Here is a 17,824-nt window from a genome sequence, read left to right as displayed (position 1 = left end):
GCCACAGGGAATCTGAGAGGGGCTTTACCGTGTTTAATAAGCATTTAATCCTCTCCTTACTTGGCACACACAGTGAAAACACACACAGGAGGAAAGGGGGGCATACCTGCCACACCACTTGAGTATCAAGGTCAGAGAAGACTTAAGAGATGCCTGTCAAAATACAGAGACGCACACAATCCCATCTCTTCCAAATGTAGGCATTTTTACGGGCCTGGGGACCAGGGGTCAGGGCAGGTTGTGTCTTCCCAGGGTGCCCGCTTGGTTGGTGGCCAGCGACAGAGTGACAGGGTCAGCTGTTGTCTCTGTGGGAGGTGTCAGGGAAGAGGTCGTGGACAACAGGATCAGGCCTAGACCAAACAACAGGCCTTGTCTGCACTTTGGGCCGCAGCACCAACAGGGCCAAGTCTCCATCATGATTCTCAGCTTTCAACCAACAATACACACACATTCCTCGGGGCGAATGAGGATTAAGGGCTCTCGGAGTTGCGCTCATCCTCCCTGGGGGGTTCATCCCGTCCTGGAACAGCATGGCCAAGCCGGTAGCAGGAACCTGGCAGCACGGAGAGGTTCTTCTCTCCCACCAGTGACCGCCTCTCCCAAACCATTTGTCCAACATCCCACACACAAACTCTCACTCCAGGAATCTGCTAATCTGACCTTCTTCCTCCTCCTCCTCCTCCTCCTCCTCATGTTCCTCTAAGAATTACAGATGACTCACTCTGACCAGATTAAATTGCCGTCAAGGGAGAACAACTCCAAACAGTGGAGAAACTCCCTCAGGCTCAAATGATGAGGAGGAAAAAAATCAGGAGCAAAGTTCTACGTGAATATTAACATGTTGCTTCGTCCTTAAATAAAGTTGTCCTGACCCGTTCTACACTTTGGATATCACAGTTGGGTCGCATGAATTATGGTTGGACCGTGAGTTGTTTATACTGTGTATTCACTCCTGACCCTTGTTAGGCTCCACTGATTATGAAGGAACCCAAACAGGAGGTTGCGATACTCCATCAACATCACATCTCTGTGTACACAGAGATAGAGAATACATAAACACAGGGACATGATCTAAACATTCATCTCGGATCCCAGCTTCAAATGTATGAATGAGCAGGTCAGACAAGCAAGGAGATATTAAATAAAGCTTCAAATACGATTGAATTTCAGCCAATGATATATCTGTGTCACTGCTCTGGATGTAAGTGATGAGGGCGTGACTGTGCCGCTTTGGACGGATGAAAGCTCCAGACAGGTTCTCAGACGTCCTGTTCAGCACCTCCCATGGGGGGATGGGAAACATGAGGCAAATACTGGAATTAATAAATCCACCATGTTAGTGCACGGGACACGGGCCAAACTAAAAAGTCTAATGTCAAGTTATTTCCTCTCAAAGATGGTTTCTGTCATTTTAGTGTGTTGAAATACTCAAATGTTTCTGTGTCAAGAAAGTTCCATTTTCATCCCCTGTCCATTTGCTTTTTGTTTGTGTGTTTGTAAGTAAGATTTCAACATTTCCATCATTTTCGTGATGAGATGTTCTCCAGATATACACCCCCTCTGGTCTCCTCAGTCCAGATGTCCTGTGTCTGTCTCGTGTTTCTGTTTCGAAATCCAGGATGGAGGAAAGTTGTTGCTTTGTTTAACCTGATATGTTGGATCATCCACCTCCATGCACCCACATCCCTGAATCAAAGCTCACAAGGGCGGAGATCATTGTGAGCAATGAAGTGAATAATGATTGTTTTGGAGATAAAACATCTGGGGAAAGGGAACTCGAAGCCACTTGTATAGATCTCATTCTTGAGTCGACACGTGCAGCCATTATCCTGAATCTGTTTCTCCATACGTTTTTTTGTTGGCGCTTGATGACGACATCTAGCAGTTAGAACCCATCGCAGCCAAAAATATATCCTTTAGATGGAGAAACTCAGGGTCCCTAGTGAGGTGTTTCTTTTCTCTGAAACATCACACATAGTGCAATAGTACAAAATGATGAACCCTCCCTGTCTTCACACTTCATAGAGCACAGTGATGTTTGCTCCAGTGTGAGAGACTCTGGTGCAAGAGATGTTTCCACTGGAAACTCCACCCACACTTTTAGAATAAAGCCCCACATGCAACGACGAGCTGCTCAGAGGAATCTGAACACTTCAGTACATCTCTACAGAACGTCCAACAAGGCTGAATCTCAACATTCAGGATCGTACACTTTGTTGAGTCTCTAAATTGTTTCAGTTGTCAGGTGAGACTTGGGACTGAAGCTTTTTTTCTCCACTTTAACTAAGATCTTTCAACAAGATTTGGGTAACAGTGACGTTCAGGTAACATATTCAAATATAGCTGAGTTATCCCAATGAGCACTAACTACCCTAACAATGAATTAAGTTGCTGTGAGCTGTTAATTCACCACATCTAATCGGAAGGATGAAGATAATCTTTCTCTGAGCCTATCTGGGCAGCTGCCTCTGTTTCCCTCACATCCTGGGTCAAAGTTCGCAGTTACCTGTACTTGTCACAGACACCTTCACCAACCGGACAGGGCGACTCAATAAAGTGGTAGGATTTTACTGTCACTCTGCAGCTAACTCTGACATGTTCACAGATCTACATTGTCACTGCTCACTAAAGAGAATTAAAGAACCTGAAGGCTTTGACTTGAAGAATCTCAGTGGATGAAGAGGTCTCAGACTGATGCTTCAAATCGTCAACGAGCTGGTTGAGAAACAGGAAATTGTATTGAAACAGAAACTAGAGGATCGGCACAGGCCTATATGTGACTGAAAAACTAATGAATCCTAATCAAGCTAACCAGTATTACAAATGTCCGTTTCATCATTACTCCCACAACAGCATCCGATTTTCATTATCATTAATAATTAAGTCGTATTTTAGTGACAGAGAGGTTGATATTCTTTCCACTTTTCTCAGACTGAATCAGAAGTGGACATTCTTTGAAATGTGAACAGTAAACTTCTTCTGGATCCTTGATTTCTAAATAGTAGTTTAGAAATAGTATTCTGTCTGTACAGTGAAAGCAAGCCAGTTTGTGTCTATTCTAAGGGGAAACATTCATGAAACGTTTTGAATTAAACTCAATTATCTAAACATACCAGTGATTAACCACACACACCTCACCATTCCTGTGTCATACACACACACACACACACACACACACACACACACACAGACACACACTCACACACACACACCAGCTACTGTGAGCTCTCGGCCCCACCCTCTCCCTTCTCTGTGTGTCTCCCTCTGCTCCTCTCTAGCAGAAGTGAAAGAGGCTGAACTGAGAAGAGGCTCAACTCTAAAGTTTTCAGAGCAACATGACAGAGCTCAACCACAGTGAAAAGGAATACCCCCCTCCCCACAGAAACACACACACACACATACACGCACACACACACACAATAATAAATTCAAAACTTTAAACATCTGGAATAAAGAGTTTTCTCTGAGTGATGCTAAAACACATGTTTGGTCACTAGGCACCATCACAAATATAATAAAATAAACTGGAATATATATTAGAGTTGGCAGCAAACACACGTGAAGGACTTGTTACGCATGAGGACAGACTAGAAGAATCTTCAACCAAGTTTTAAAGTTAGTTAAAGTTTAAATGTTAACTTTTTTTCCACAATAAAACAACCTGAAACTATCTGAAGACCTTGGTCCACTCACCTCAGCCTGTGTCGGGTCCACGCTGCAGCAGAAAGCCGCCAGCAGGAACAGGACGCCGGACGGTCGCAGCATGTTGACGGTGCGTAACGGTGCCGAGTGCCCACTAACCACCGCCTGGTGACCGCTTCTGGTCCTCTCTCTCCTGTGGAGTCTGGGGCTTATCGTCGGAGCTCAGGCAGCACGTTTGGCTGCATGTTAGTCCGAGACGATGTGAGGTTCTGATCAGTGCAACTTGGTGGCTTGTTGGTGCAGCACCACACCCCCCTCCCAAAAAAACGACCACCCTCACCCTCATGCAAAGAGACCCGACCCTGCAGATACAAACACTCTGACTTCTCTCGGTAACGTTCAGGGACTACGCTGCACACTTTGCCTGATTTTGTGATAATATTTGAGAAGCGTTGGCTTTTTTTTTGTGGTGCCACGGTTGATCCGGTCACCTGGAGGTTTTCAGTCCGGGAGCCCGCGCATCTCTTCCCCTTGAGATTTCGACTGGGGTGACTGTAAGTAATGCGTTTTATTAAGATGATACGAAATTACTGTTTGATCACCTTTTCATGTGCGTGTTAACTGAGGGTGGATCCATGCGAGGCAGGTGTCGAAAAACTTCTTAATAAGAAAAAATGTATATTTATATATAAATTATTTATATTTATTATACTCTAATAACGCAGTTCAGACGTGTGGGCTCATGATTCAGTTGTATTGGTGACATTGGGGGTGTTGTTGTGCCTCAGGTCATGCTGTAGAAGAATTACGCGGCGTGGGACTAACGTTTGCGGTGCGCGTAAAAGGAACCATGCAGGAACAACACACCGGAGGACCGAAGAACCTGAGGTACACAAAATACGAGCACACTTCACTGAACAGCATAAACCGATCAGGATCTACTGATAAGCATTATTGATCATGTCCTTTCCATTGATTCCAGGCTGCTGCTTCTGTGCCTCTTCTGCGCCATCCTGCTCTCAGGAGCGAACGCGGTAAGTTTCCTCTCCCCACTTTGTTTTGAGTTTTATTTGTGCGTAAAAAACCTGTTGACAATTAACGTGTGGATTGAAAACGAAACTTTTGGATAATTTGGTTGTCTTGGAGCTGCTTTGCGCACACATTAACGCACACATTAACACACACATTAACACACACACACACATGCAGACCTGCTGATTGTGGGAGTGTCTGTTTGGGGAGTTCCTTCAGTAGGAGGGTTTTTTCTTGGCTTGGCATTCTGGTAGATCATCGCAGTCATACTCAGAGCAGCAGTTTCTTGAGAAATGAAGCATGTTGCAATGTTTCTGTTTGAAATTAGCACTTTCCCAATGTTTTGTGTGTTGCAAAATGAGCTAAAACAGCACTAGAGCACATTCCTAGAGAACAAACACTTCTGGTTTATTAAGTGGATTTGAACATCGCGTCATAGACTCAACACGAAAAATGTGTCTGTCGCTTCCCATCAATATCCACATTATTTCATGAGAAACTGACTAAACTCTCCGAAAATGACTCATAGTGTTGGGAAGAGTGATAAAAAAGTTCATAGCTCTGCAACTTTAACCAGATCCACATGGAAACGCAATGGGTTTAAATTATTTCAGGGCTGTTTATGCCTCAACAAACGAACAAACAAACAAACAGACAGACGCAGGTGAAAGCATAACCTCTTGCCTGAGGTAATAAACAGTTATGTGACGTCGTTGGCTTCATGTTGTGCTTTTCTCGACCAATTGACCTGACAGGGGTTGAGTGGAGAGGTGAGGTCATGACCTCAGTGGACATGATGATCTGTTTGAGTTTACAGTTGTCATCGTCTCTGTGCTTGTAACGTTTTATCTCCATGTGTCGGTCAGTCTGAAATATCCCAAATGACCGGAACATTTTCAAGTCCAACTGTCCTGTATCCATGGTTTTTAGCTCAAGGCTAAGTTCAGACCTTTTCTTTACTGTAAATTTGGTATTGCTGAGGTTTGGCACTTGGCTAGAGGACATGATGCAATCGCTGTGTTTTGTTTGCATTATAAACAACTGATTAATGCCAGTCCTTGACTTGAGTCTGAAGATTTCATCATCGGCCTTTACCAGCAGAAGTTCCTGAGTTGTGTCATCTCTCCGTATTGTTATTGTTCTTTAAATGATGTTTGTATTCCTGTGGTTTCAGGCCACTTGTGTCATAGAGACGTCATCAAAGCACCTGGTCGTTCGCTGCTTGTAAATAATCCTGCTCTATTGGCTCATGGGCTCAGTCGGTTCATTGAGGTTCATTTGGTGGGATATCATAGTTCTGTCGTCCTGTTCAAGATTGTGAATGTTTGTGTCACAGATTCAGAATGAACCTCAGCCAAGTTGAACTTTTCGTGATATTTGTTTTCGTGAGCTAATTGAAAATGTACAGGCACTTAGGGCCTGATCTACTAACGGTCTACACTGAGGATTGCGTGCAGAATAAATGTTTTCTCTGCTCGTGTTAGCATGTTTGGATTAACACAAGCAAAAATAATCCAGACCTATCCAAGGATTCTCCTCCTCTCCTCTTCTCCTTAAATTCCGCTTTTCTCTCCCTAATGCTCCATGCCGGAAACCAGTAACACACGCAAAACACGTCTTTAAATACTACTGCCTCTACCATGTTTGCATCTGTTATCATTTACGCAATAATTCTTAGTAGATCACCTGCAAAACGCTCCCACCAACCCAACGTGCAATCTGTTATAATGCAATTATTTGGGATCTTAGTAGATCAAGCCCTGAGTGTGGAAAGTCTTTGGGGGTTTGGACCCATGGTGCACATCCTGTTGTTGGACAAAATACAGATTCATTATCAGCGGAGCAGCTCTGTGTTTGCTGACTTTACACTTCACTGTTCCCACTTTGGAAATGACCCTCCTACTCATGTAAATGGAGATGTTGTTTTTATACGCCTACATGTGTAAAAAGCCTCCTCCTGGATTTTACCTTAGTCCCACAAGTCGTCACAAACGTTTTGACAGATGTTCCATTAGATGATGATGATGTTCGACTGCAACAAACTGGAAATGGTTGTTGTGAGTTTGTTTTCGTCTCCTATTAGGAGACCAAACACTCATGTGACACTGACTCTGCACACTGTGTTATGTTTAGTTTTTTGGTAAGTTGCAGCTTGTGCTGGATGTCAGATGTTCAGTGACTCAGTCCGAAATTTAATATCATACACAAGACTGTCAGATGAAAAGTTATTTATCGGGTGTGATGAAAAGGCTCCGTTGTGTCTCGCTTTATCAGATTTCGCTCGATTAAAAGCGTGTGACCGGGCTCGGCTCCTCTGTTAATTGTGCAGCTTCGCTCCAAGGTGGTGACACTCGGAGGCTGGAGGCAAATTTTAGTTTGGGCAGCATCCATGTGCTAAGTGCAGGCAAATTAACTCTCCAGTGAAGAAATGGCTCACAGTGTTTTTACAAAAAACAAGACAGCTTCAGTTTCTGAATGTGACGTAAAAAACAGCATCTGACTTTCAGAGAAATATCTCCCTGTGTCTGCGTTAAAGATGTTGTTGAAAGAAAAACAAGTTTGAGTCGTGAGCTGGAGGATTCTGAGCTGGTTAGAGGCCTGATTTGACATGTAAAATGCTGCAGGAAGTGGTAACAGATCCAGTGTCACTGTATGAGGTTTCCCATCTGACACAGACTTTCTCAATCTTCGCCGTGTCTGTTTCTGTTTAATATCAAACCCAAATCAAACCCTCGGGAATGATTTACTTCTTTGAAGCAGACCCCCGCCTCTGTGCTGCTCAACTCTTTCCCACCATCTCACTCCGCGTGATTTTCTTACATTTGGAATTCCCCCTGATCATTGAAAATGTGATTCTCAAGATATTCTGTATGTGGGATTCAATTTAGTTGTTTTCCAGATTTTAACGTCCAAGGGAGTAGGACTCAGCCCTGTCATGTTGGGTCAAAGTTTTATTACTTTCTCACTTTCACACAGTTGACCACTCGCGACATGACCGTCCAATTGTCTGAAAAGTCAGGAGGGGGGGGGTTCTAATGCTGTTTGACCCTTCAACAGGAAGAGGGCAACACCTTAGAGGCCTCATTGCTTCAAGGATCATCGAACAGCATCTGAAACCTTCTCCCAACACACAGATTTTTCAGGTCATTTTCAAATCCTTAACTTTTTAATTCGGACCCGACTTTTCATGACTCTTTATGTGAACAAGCGAGTGCGACACGATTATTACCTTGAAGAAGACGGACTGACGCTACCCCTGTTTGAACTTTGGTTCAGTCTTTCCTCTCTAAGGTGGCAGGATTGTCACCGCTCCTTCAGAACATCCTGGATCCCATATAGCATCTTTCTGATGTTGTTGGGGTTATGAGGGGTGCGGCTGCATCCAACAATCTATCAAATCTACCTAATATTTTAATCGATTTACTCCAAATTAGCTACATGTCTCCTGACCTTTTCCCAGAGTCCAGTGTGAACATATTGAAGGGCGTTTTCACACCTACCTTGTTTTGTTTGGACCCTCGGACGTGCTAGTTAAGTCTGAACCTAAATAACAGGTGTGAGAGGTTTCTCACTCCCGATCAAACCGAACAGTTAATGGTTTGCGGTGTGAAAACATTTCGGTGGAGAGCATTGATCAGTTGCAGGAACTTGAGACATTAGAATTTAGAAAGTTAGAATAGAAGAGTTAAATGAAGCAGAAGTGGCTCGTTTGATTGCTTGTGGTCTTCTCTTCCAACGATTAAACAACAAGGAAGTTAATTTTGCTCGGAAACGATAATAATATAACAGTTACAAAGTGAGTCGGTTCATCCATTGTCTCCATTCAAACAAAACATGCTGATGTCATACATTAGCCCATGTACAAACCAAACAAAGTCAAGTACTCGTAGATGCAGCCCACAAAGGTGTCGAGGACGTACGTATGTCATTCATTCAAGGTTTTAGTGCACTCCTGTAATGTTAAATCAAAATTCTCACCTATGAGACACCAAATATTTTAGACCTCTGCTTGGCGATAAGTGATTATCAAATTCGCAATATTACTGATACTAAAACCAGTTGATCTACTAAAGGCTCAATGCGTGTTCCAGTTCAGGATTTCAACTTTTCTTTCCTACTTTAATTCTACAAACTTCTTGTTCAAAATGTCCTAGATAGTTTATTTTAATTTTTATCTCCATCTCTTACAGTACAACCCAGTGCAACACCACGAAACTAACAACGTCACATTTACCAGTCATAGCTCGTTCGACTCCACTGTGACACATCACAGGACAGTTTTTTACGACTCAGCAGATCATCCTGTTTTCTGTATGTCCTGCTTTGAGATATAGTATCAAACTTTTGTGAGGAAAATAAACCCTGTGGCACATGATGGCAAAAGCATTACTCTGCACATGGATGTAGGTACACCCCCCCCCTCTACGCACACGCACACAAATACCATTCATCAGTGTCCGCTGGCGGAGGAAGGAAGGCTCTTGAGGCAGAAATGTTAACAGGATGTTTCGTAAAGGACCCTTTGAGGGCCTTTGATTCTCCTGTCTGAGAATATATTTCAAGATGTGTGCGAGCGCGATGGAATGAGGGGATGATGCGGCGGATGCGTGAGTTGTGGGAGTTTCGTGCGCGGCCGGGGATGACACGTTTTTGGCTTCACATCCCGACTTTATCTGGAAGCAGCTCTGCAGCAACGTCTGCTTTACAAATTACCCTCTTTTTCAGCTCCGTGGATGATTGTGATAAATGTTTCTGCTGCTGCATGTGCCTTTCTGGTGTTGTATTCCACAAGGTCAAACACACTCCAGTTTTCCCTAATATCCACAAGAGAACAGGGATGGAAATGCAGTTCACACTAAAAGGTGTAAGAAGATGCGTGGTGCGGTTTACTTGGGAAACCCTGCCCTCACGAGCCTGCTTTTTCAGATGTGGACGAGCGGCGGGTGGTGGGGGTCACCGAATGGAAAGCAGACACGTGACCGAGCGCTCAAATGTGATTGTTTTATGGGGGGAGGAAGGCGTGTGTCCGGGGCGGGGGGGGGGGGGAGATGTCTGCCGGTGATAAGGGGCAGAAAAATGGCGAGCACATCCCCTGCCAAAATGGTGGCTGTGATATCGAGATCGCGCGGCTGTAACAATCAGGGGAAGAGCCCCATTGTGCACGGCTGCAGGAAACCACAGGCCCGGATGAGAAGCCTACGTGTGGGGCTTCCCTGCGTGTGTGTGTGTGTGTGTGTGTGTGTGTGTGTGTGTGTGTGTGTGTGTGTGTGTGTGTGTGTGTGTGTGTGTGTGTGTGTGTGTGTGTGTGTATGGTGATTAAGAGAGCCATGCACTTTCCACTGAGGTGTTGCCGTCACCCCTCTGACCTCCCTGCATTTGTTCTGCGTTACGTCTGTGTAATGTGCACAGCTGCTCACATGTACTTTATGTGTGTGTGTGTGTGTGTGTGTTCTTTGCTTTGCTTTTCCTTTTCTTTCCTCCTTTTTTTTGGAGATTTTTGGTGTTGATTATTTTATTAGTCTTTGATTCTTCATTGTAACTGTGAGGAAAGGCCTGGTGAGCTCGGATGTTTGTCCCACTGGCACAGAAATCCCAGTTTAAACAAGACCTGTTGAAATCAGAGCATTATGATACCTCTGGAAATATTGTGAGAGATTTGTTGGGGTGTTTCTTGCAGACCCTGACAGGTGTCTTCAATTAGTCGGCCAATTTTGCCCCCCTACCAACAGCAGGACGTGTGAGCGCGTGCCTAATGATCTCGTTCTGCTGCACGCACAGAGTGTGGGGGGGCTGTGTTTATCTCTGGACTCAGCGAAGTTTGACTTTATGGGAAACATCCTGTGAGCAGAATTGTGTGAAGAGAAAATAGGTTATCCAGAGAAGCTCTCTAAACAGGAAAAAGGAAACGGGGTGGAGTTAAATGTGTCAGGAGTTGCTTTACAGCCCGGCCGGACCCCACATAGTTAGACTCCTCCAGAGACTGTGACTGGGATGTATGTTCACTGTGTGAACCCAGGTCTGCTCATACGTTACAGCAGCCACACCAGACAGGCCAGGGGGAGAGTATGTGATGTGTAAGGCTGATCTGTATGGCTGTTTTATTTGTCTAATGTGACAAATTCTTCTGTAGCATGACATTTATAAAATTTTACTATCACTTAAAATTCACTACCTGTTTAAAATGTGCTCTGGACATTCCTCAAAGTGTTCACACACTTGTGTACAGTATGTGGGATAAACCACTTGGGCCAATAAGGATCTTTGGGGGCCACTAACGACTTTATGGAGTAAAAATTGTCCAATATATATAGATCGGCCATAAACATTATTATATATAGCTATAATCAAAATAAAAATGCAAATACAACCACCTATATATAGAACATGAGTCATGAAAGTAGACTTTTTTCTTCTTTTTTTTTTACATAAAATGTTAACATATCCTGCAGAACCACACCCTGCCCACTCTTAGGGCACCGTCACACATTAGCAAATGTGAAGTGAATATCGCAGGTCAAAGCTCAACAAACTCCACACGAAGCCTTGCTTCAATTCACCCAATCGATCAAGCTGAGTTGAGGTGAGCAGGAGGTGAGCAGGAGGTGAGCAGGAGGTGAGCAGTAGGTGGAGGTTCGCCCCTGGAACATTTGCCCACATACATGTAAAACAAAGCATTTGGGAAATGATGACATCACAGCTTAATATTGTAATGAGCATGTGCCAGAGGCACCAAGAACAATGGTGGCCATAGACTTTTCGCAGGAGAACAAAATCCTTAAAGAAAATATGCAGTACTGTAGACAAGGCCTTATCTTTTCATAACATAAACATCAATACCAATACATCTGCGAAAGACTCATATCTGCCAACTTTTATTGGCCAAGAAATAAATCGATTGGGTTTCACCATCTATGTTTTTTCTGCAAAATAGGTTAGTTACGTTCATGTCATTGTACATTTGATATAACCTGGTGCAGTGTTGTCCTCATTGCTTGATCCCGTTTCTGAACATGGCTCCATGTTCTTTACATCAATGTGCCGCCTTCCATCCCATTACTAAAGCACTGCACACTGTCAGCTTGTTCAGCAGATTCTTTCCCCACCCCTCCTCTTGGCTGCCTGGCATAAAGACGTTTGAGTTATGCATTTGTATTATTCTTATGTTATAATGATGAGAAAGTATGTAAAAGTTCAGGAGAAAGGGCAGCAGGAAAGTGGTTTGATTCCGTGGATAATCAGTTCATGCTTCATTTTCATTCCCAGTCATGTGTGACAGCCTGTGGTCACACACCATGAGCCTCTTCCCTGGTTCAACACAGGCTACAGTAAAAGAGCAGACTCACAAACTCTCTGACTTGTACTTATTTCTGAGAAGTGCATATCGTTACTGTATGTATACAAACAGACGTATTAACATCTTTAAACACTTTATACTTTATATATCCTCTGGTGCAGGTTCTGTCAGTGCTTGGTGGCAGATTTGCTTGCTTGCTCATTCGAGTTTTTGTTTGTGAGGTTGTTAAGAGCTAATTGACATCAAGACTTTTATAAGATAGACCTAAGAGCAATTCTGCCTTTGTAATTTCTGTTGAATGTGTATATACAACATTTACTGCATGTTTGAGGGTCTAAGTTACTTGTCTATAAACAAAATGATGTAAACTTCTATTTAGCTGCCTCTTAACCTCCTTACTTATGTGCCTGCAGTATGTTCTGTGTTTACCATATATATATATATATATATAAACATAGATGGCATGACAGCTCTCCAAAAGTGAACCCAAAGTGTCTTGATCGCCCCCCTGGTGGCAGGCTGCAGTATAGGTCATAACTACCATCTCCTCCATGTTAGTGGGTGAGTAAGTTTGGCTTTAATTACTTATTTGGTGGTATGAAGATAGGGTGAAACTTCATGATTGACAGACGTGACCCACTAATGGTCGAGCGCAGGACCTCGCTACTGTGCTCCAACCCCCCATGTGCAGACTATGGCTTCACATGGCAGCGTTCTTATGAGATATTTTGGCTTCATTTCTGGATAGTTAGAGAAAGTGGAGATGCATCATTTAGTCTATGGTCTGCACATAGAGCACCTACACTGTACACATAGGCCTACATATGTCCTGTATTGCTGTCATCTGTTGGGATAACTCTAAGATGGAAGGACACTTTTCTTCCCCTCCAACAAAATATTGTGTCCCCTTTTGAATTGAGTCTGCAAAATGTACAATCTTTGACATTCACTTAAACATATTAAGACGTGTCATCACCGCTCTGGTTTGTGTCGATGTAACCTGCATTTGTAAACTCCATCAGTTTGATCTGACTTTTATTTGACTTGGAATTGAGTTCGGAAGTGAAGTTCATTCTAGAAGTTGTCTTTGGAAAATCCCCCATTTACTGTATATTTATAAATATATATCCGCCCTTGTCCTTTGCCCTCTATCCGTCTTACAGTGATTAATGGTGGGACACACAGGGGTCCCATCATGCTGAGCTGAAAGAATTCCAAAGGCTCCGTCCTCCCAGTCATCCGAGGGTTCAGTCTCTCACTTCCTTTTATAGCCTGGTTCTGCCCCCGGTCTGTGTCTGCCCTGTCTTCTGTCCCCTCGCTCTCTCTCCATCTATCTGTGAAAGGGACGCCCGGCAGAGAGTCTGTCCTCCCTCAGCTTGTCTCCTTCACGTTTCAGCTCTCTCCCCATTTGTCCCCCCTCGCCTCCCCCCCCGCGCGGCCCTCGGACATGTGCGTCTGTCTGTCCTCAGTCGAGGTGAGTCTTCCCAGTGAGCTCATGTGGAAGGATTGTGTCAGCTGTGTTTGCCTAAAGACCGTACATGCTCCTTTCTCACAGCATCACTCCGGGCTCTGAGCTGTTTGGTTCGACAGGTGCCTGCTGAGGGCCGCTCACTGATCTCCCTGCTGGGAGACTGGGACCATTCACTCCCATCCCAGCTGTGCTCTAATTGATTAAAGTGAATAATTTCTTGTGATGGGAAAAATGTTAACAAAGTTAAATGCACACTTCAAGATAACAAAACTGTGTCCAACTCATCTCACTCTTGCTCATCCTGCAGCTGATGTTTCTCCCCCCCTCCTGTTTTAGCTGTAATAGTGGTGTGACGCCATACATGGCAACGTTTGCTTGTCTGCCTGCAACTACTTTGGTCCAGACTGAATCATCTCAGAAAGTATTTGATAGATTGCCTCCGAATCTATGTCCACAGACAGTGCCCAGAGTAACAAGCTTAAGCTGCTTTTAGTAAAACCAGAGGGACTGTAAATGAGAACACAAATGTCCGAGTCAGCTGCTGCAAACTTTTCCTGCACCTTTGTGTAATATTAGCCCATTTGAGAATACAGCAGGAGTGGGCGTGTCAATGATGTTTCTAACACCCAACAGATGCAAAACAGAAAAGAAAAGAAAAAGAAGCATCATACGTGTAGAAAACACAGACAAAGATGTCAACCTGAAGAGAAAACAAGATTCGAGAGCTTTTAGCGAAAAGAGGTGTTGATGTGGTGTAAACAAAAACATGTGAATTCCGCAGCGTCATATTCTGGCTCTACTCAGACGCTTCAGCTCGTCGGAACGTTCCAGATATTTATTCCGTTTGTTTTGAACGCATCGGACACAGATAATGTCCTTCTGTGTTCTTCAAGTGGGAAAGTCCTGTCAATGTCCGGACCTCATTTTCCAGACATTTTATGGAGTTTATGTATGAAAACTATTTCAATCACTTTGGCTCCTGACTTTTCCTCTCGCTTCATGAATGCGTTTATGTTTGTGAATTTGAGTGAAAATTCTTTAAAACTATGAAATGGGTTGCGATTGAATTTGGCTCACACAATCATTTTCCATTTTAGGACGAATTATCCCACATTATCCTGCCATCCAAACCATTTAGTTTGTGGAACTTTATGTACCCGACTAATTAAGTTAAAGCTTCTATCTCATCTCTGATTCTGGATGATGTTTCTCATATGTGAATTCCATGTGAGGAGGTTGTCTTGTCATGCACAGAAAACAAACAGATGTATCTTCAGGTGCCCGTGTGTTATTGAACGTGCTCTCACATCTGGATGTCATTGATCGAAGAGGTGAGCAGAAGTGATCACCATTAACAGATCTGACAAGTCGACCCTTTGGCACCAAAGACCAGAGCAGCTTCATTTAGTTCACTCTGTAGCAGGAAGACCTCAATAGGAGCGCGGCCCTCTGGGAAATGGAGTCAAGTCTCTTGGTGACCTGAGGCCGGTTTAAGGAGGAGGAAGGTCCAGCTGTGTCAGGCCTGGGGCAGAAACCGGAGCTTTGTTTACACTGGAGCTGAACCAGAGGATAAGGTGGGAGTCTCTGCTTCGTCCTGCTTCTTCCAGGTCCCTCTGCTCGAGTTCATGTTCTCCCTCAGAGTCATGTCCTGCTCTCTGCAGAGTGACCCTGTCCCCCGTCTCTCCTGGTCTGTCTGTACTCCCCCTGCTTTATTCTGAATTGTAAAGCCTATTTTTAGCACACATTGTTATTTCATATCCATAATGAAATAACAATGGAGTTAAAATAGTTATTTACTTTAAATACTGTTTTTTTAAATTCCAATCAAGTAGCTCTCAGGAATGGAAAGTCTGGTCGTACAGGCAACATTGTGCTGGAAAAAGACACCAAACATTGGCACAGTGAACATTTTTAATGTGGTGTATAAAGGCATAATCCAAATATAGTCCATGACTCCTGAAATGCTAGAGGTGCAGTCTGTGAATAAAAAGATGAGCCTTGTTAAAAGAAGGCGTGACAAAGCCAGATTTAATATAGAAAAGCAGCTGGATATAATGTAAATTGTAAGGTACCACCTCACAAATCCAACCAACGTTTTTATGCTGCTCCTTTCAGTCCAAGAACTGGAGTCGTTGTGTGAGCAGTAAAAGATTTCCTTTGAAAATATGTGCGTGTATAATGATGTATATACAACACCAGCAGGCTCAGGAGGTAGAGCGGATTGTCCACCAACCACAGGGTTGATCCCAGTCTCTCCCATCCCATGTTTCCCAAGTGTCCTTGGCCAAGATACTGAACTGAAGACTAGAAAAGTGCGATATGCAATACACACTAATCAACATTGGTATATTTATGAAGCAAAGGATTACATTGGTTTCATTTAACTGATAATGATCCATTAATATGTTCAGATTGACCTTGTAATGTCCCTCATCAGCTCATGACTTCTCTAATTCCTGTGTCAATAATTTTTTTTGCTGTAAATTACAAGATATTACTTACAGTGTTAAGTTGGTTTCTACAGCTGCTCTACACCGACGCACAGAATCACAACGTCATGTGTTTAGTCTCGCAGTTTTTTCACTCACTCCTCCTTCTCTTCTTTTCTTTCTCTCTCCTCTTTGTCTGTTTTTCTTTTGATTTTCACGCTATATGAACATATTCGTCTCTGGGTGTTAAATGAATGGCCGCTATGACCTCAGCCCTTTAACTCTGGAACAGGAAGTTGATGGTAGTGTGGCAGGAAGCAGAATGAGGTGTAAAGAAGCAATGGTGCAGACAAGAATTACTGTTTATCACGCGTAGAATCTGTAGAATCCATTTGGCTGCCATGAGAATTTCCCTTATCACCTTAATGGAGGCCTTTGGGACATTTGTTTCTACACTCACACATGGCTCAATAACTGCACCAATGCCAGGGATTTGTTTGATGTTTTTCTTCTGCGTGTGTGTCTGTATGTTTGTGTTTGACCGTTTTGTTTGTTAAAGAGTTGTAAACTGATTATTTGCAGCAATACTATGTCGCACTATTGCCGGAAGGCAAAGCTGCTCAAGAAGTACGAACCCCTGTTTGGATGCTGCCCTACCTTTTAAGCAACTAGACAATTTTTGAATAACAGGTACTTATTACGCTGATAAATTTAGTACCGACATAATTTGCATTCATCAAATTAACATATGAATTGAAATCTCTTCAGTGGAGATCAGGCTTTTTTTTGTATTCGGCGATGAGGGAATGCTCCCAGATGCTTTGCAACAGCAGATTTTCAGACTTACATTGTGAGGATAACATTTCCTATAACCCACATGTAAGTCACGCAGCCAGACAGCAACAAGCACCAGCATGATGTGGTCACCAACTCCTTTCAGTCCTCATCTTCATCTATGATTTAATGTTTGTAACTTCCCACACAAAGTCACTGGGGTCATTTAGACAAGCTACTTTACTCTTTTATATCCAACAAAACAAGAAAGGTTTCACCCAAATTCCCCCTCATTTTGTCCTGAATTCACAGAGGCTACATGGAGGATGCCAACAGTGTGGTGACATAATTCAAGATGTTCTCAAACAAAAAGTACAAACAATGAACAGGACTCAAACTGCAGCATCAGGGCTTAGAGTCTGTCAGACAACATCAAGTGTTTTGAGCACTTTTGTGAAAAGAAATGAAATGTCTGTAAAATCATGATCTTTGTCTTTGTAAATTCTGATTTAATGCAAACAAGTAGAGGTTTATGACCAACGTAATAGAATTTTCGATAAACAACAACATATTTATTGAGAAAACAAACAGTGTGCTGAAGTCTTCTACATGCATTAATGCTTTTGATGAAAAGAGATGTGTAATCATTACTTCCACTAGTCCTTTATGTTGGCATGGTTTCTAAGCAATACATCCGCCTCCACCTCCCAACAAACTTCTAGTACAGTGGAAACCCTTACAGTGATGACGTATGTCCCGTGCCAAATTGTTCACTTAAGACTGTCGATTACTATAACCGAATTGCGTGGAACTGGAGGGAAAGGTACAGTAGCTTTCAGATCGGGACTAGATCACATTACACACTCACATAGCCATCCAACATCCCCAAGACCTGCCAACCCCTATTAGGTACAGTGATTACCATGTTCTCTTTCTTCGTGTTGCATGTTAGCATCCTCATATTTAAAATAAAGTACAAAAAGTAAGCATATAAGTGACGCTAATGAAGATCATGTTGGCTTTGCAGGTATTTGGTAAAAATCTATGTAATGACATGTGGGGGGTCTTTTTGAAGGGAACTTAAATGTCTGTATCAGATTTCTTGGCAATCCTTTTAAATATGTTGAAATATATAGTCAGGAACAAAGTGGTTGACTGAACAGAGGACGTTCCCGTGCATGG

At 43.2% G+C, this 17,824-nt stretch overlaps 2 protein-coding genes across 3 annotated transcripts in view; one reads left to right on the top strand and one right to left on the bottom strand.

Annotated features, from left to right (window-relative positions):
• Positions 1-3,895, bottom strand: part of col4a1 (collagen, type IV, alpha 1) — a 37,712-nt gene extending 33,817 nt beyond the window's left edge. The window contains exon 1 of the mRNA XM_061088497.1: positions 3,694-3,895. Within this exon, the coding sequence (XP_060944480.1) occupies positions 3,694-3,765 (72 nt within the window). The 5' untranslated portion in view covers positions 3,766-3,895. The remainder of the gene's footprint in view (positions 1-3,693) is intronic.
• Positions 3,896-4,025: 130 nt separating this feature from the next.
• col4a2 (collagen, type IV, alpha 2) overlaps positions 4,026-17,824 on the top strand; it is a 55,523-nt gene continuing 41,724 nt past the window's right edge. For both annotated transcript variants that reach the window (XM_061088496.1, XM_061088495.1), the window contains exons 1-3: positions 4,026-4,196; positions 4,431-4,530; positions 4,625-4,676. In XM_061088496.1, coding sequence (XP_060944479.1) covers positions 4,493-4,530; positions 4,625-4,676 — 90 coding nt within the window. In that variant the 5' untranslated portion in view covers positions 4,026-4,196; positions 4,431-4,492. The remainder of the gene's footprint in view (positions 4,197-4,430; positions 4,531-4,624; positions 4,677-17,824) is intronic.

This window comes from Limanda limanda, chromosome 16 (assembly GCF_963576545.1).
Source record: "Limanda limanda chromosome 16, fLimLim1.1, whole genome shotgun sequence".
Taxonomy (NCBI): domain Eukaryota; kingdom Metazoa; phylum Chordata; class Actinopteri; order Pleuronectiformes; family Pleuronectidae; genus Limanda; species Limanda limanda.
Note: the sequence above shows the minus strand (reverse complement) of the source record. Positions and strands in the feature narration are given on the sequence as shown.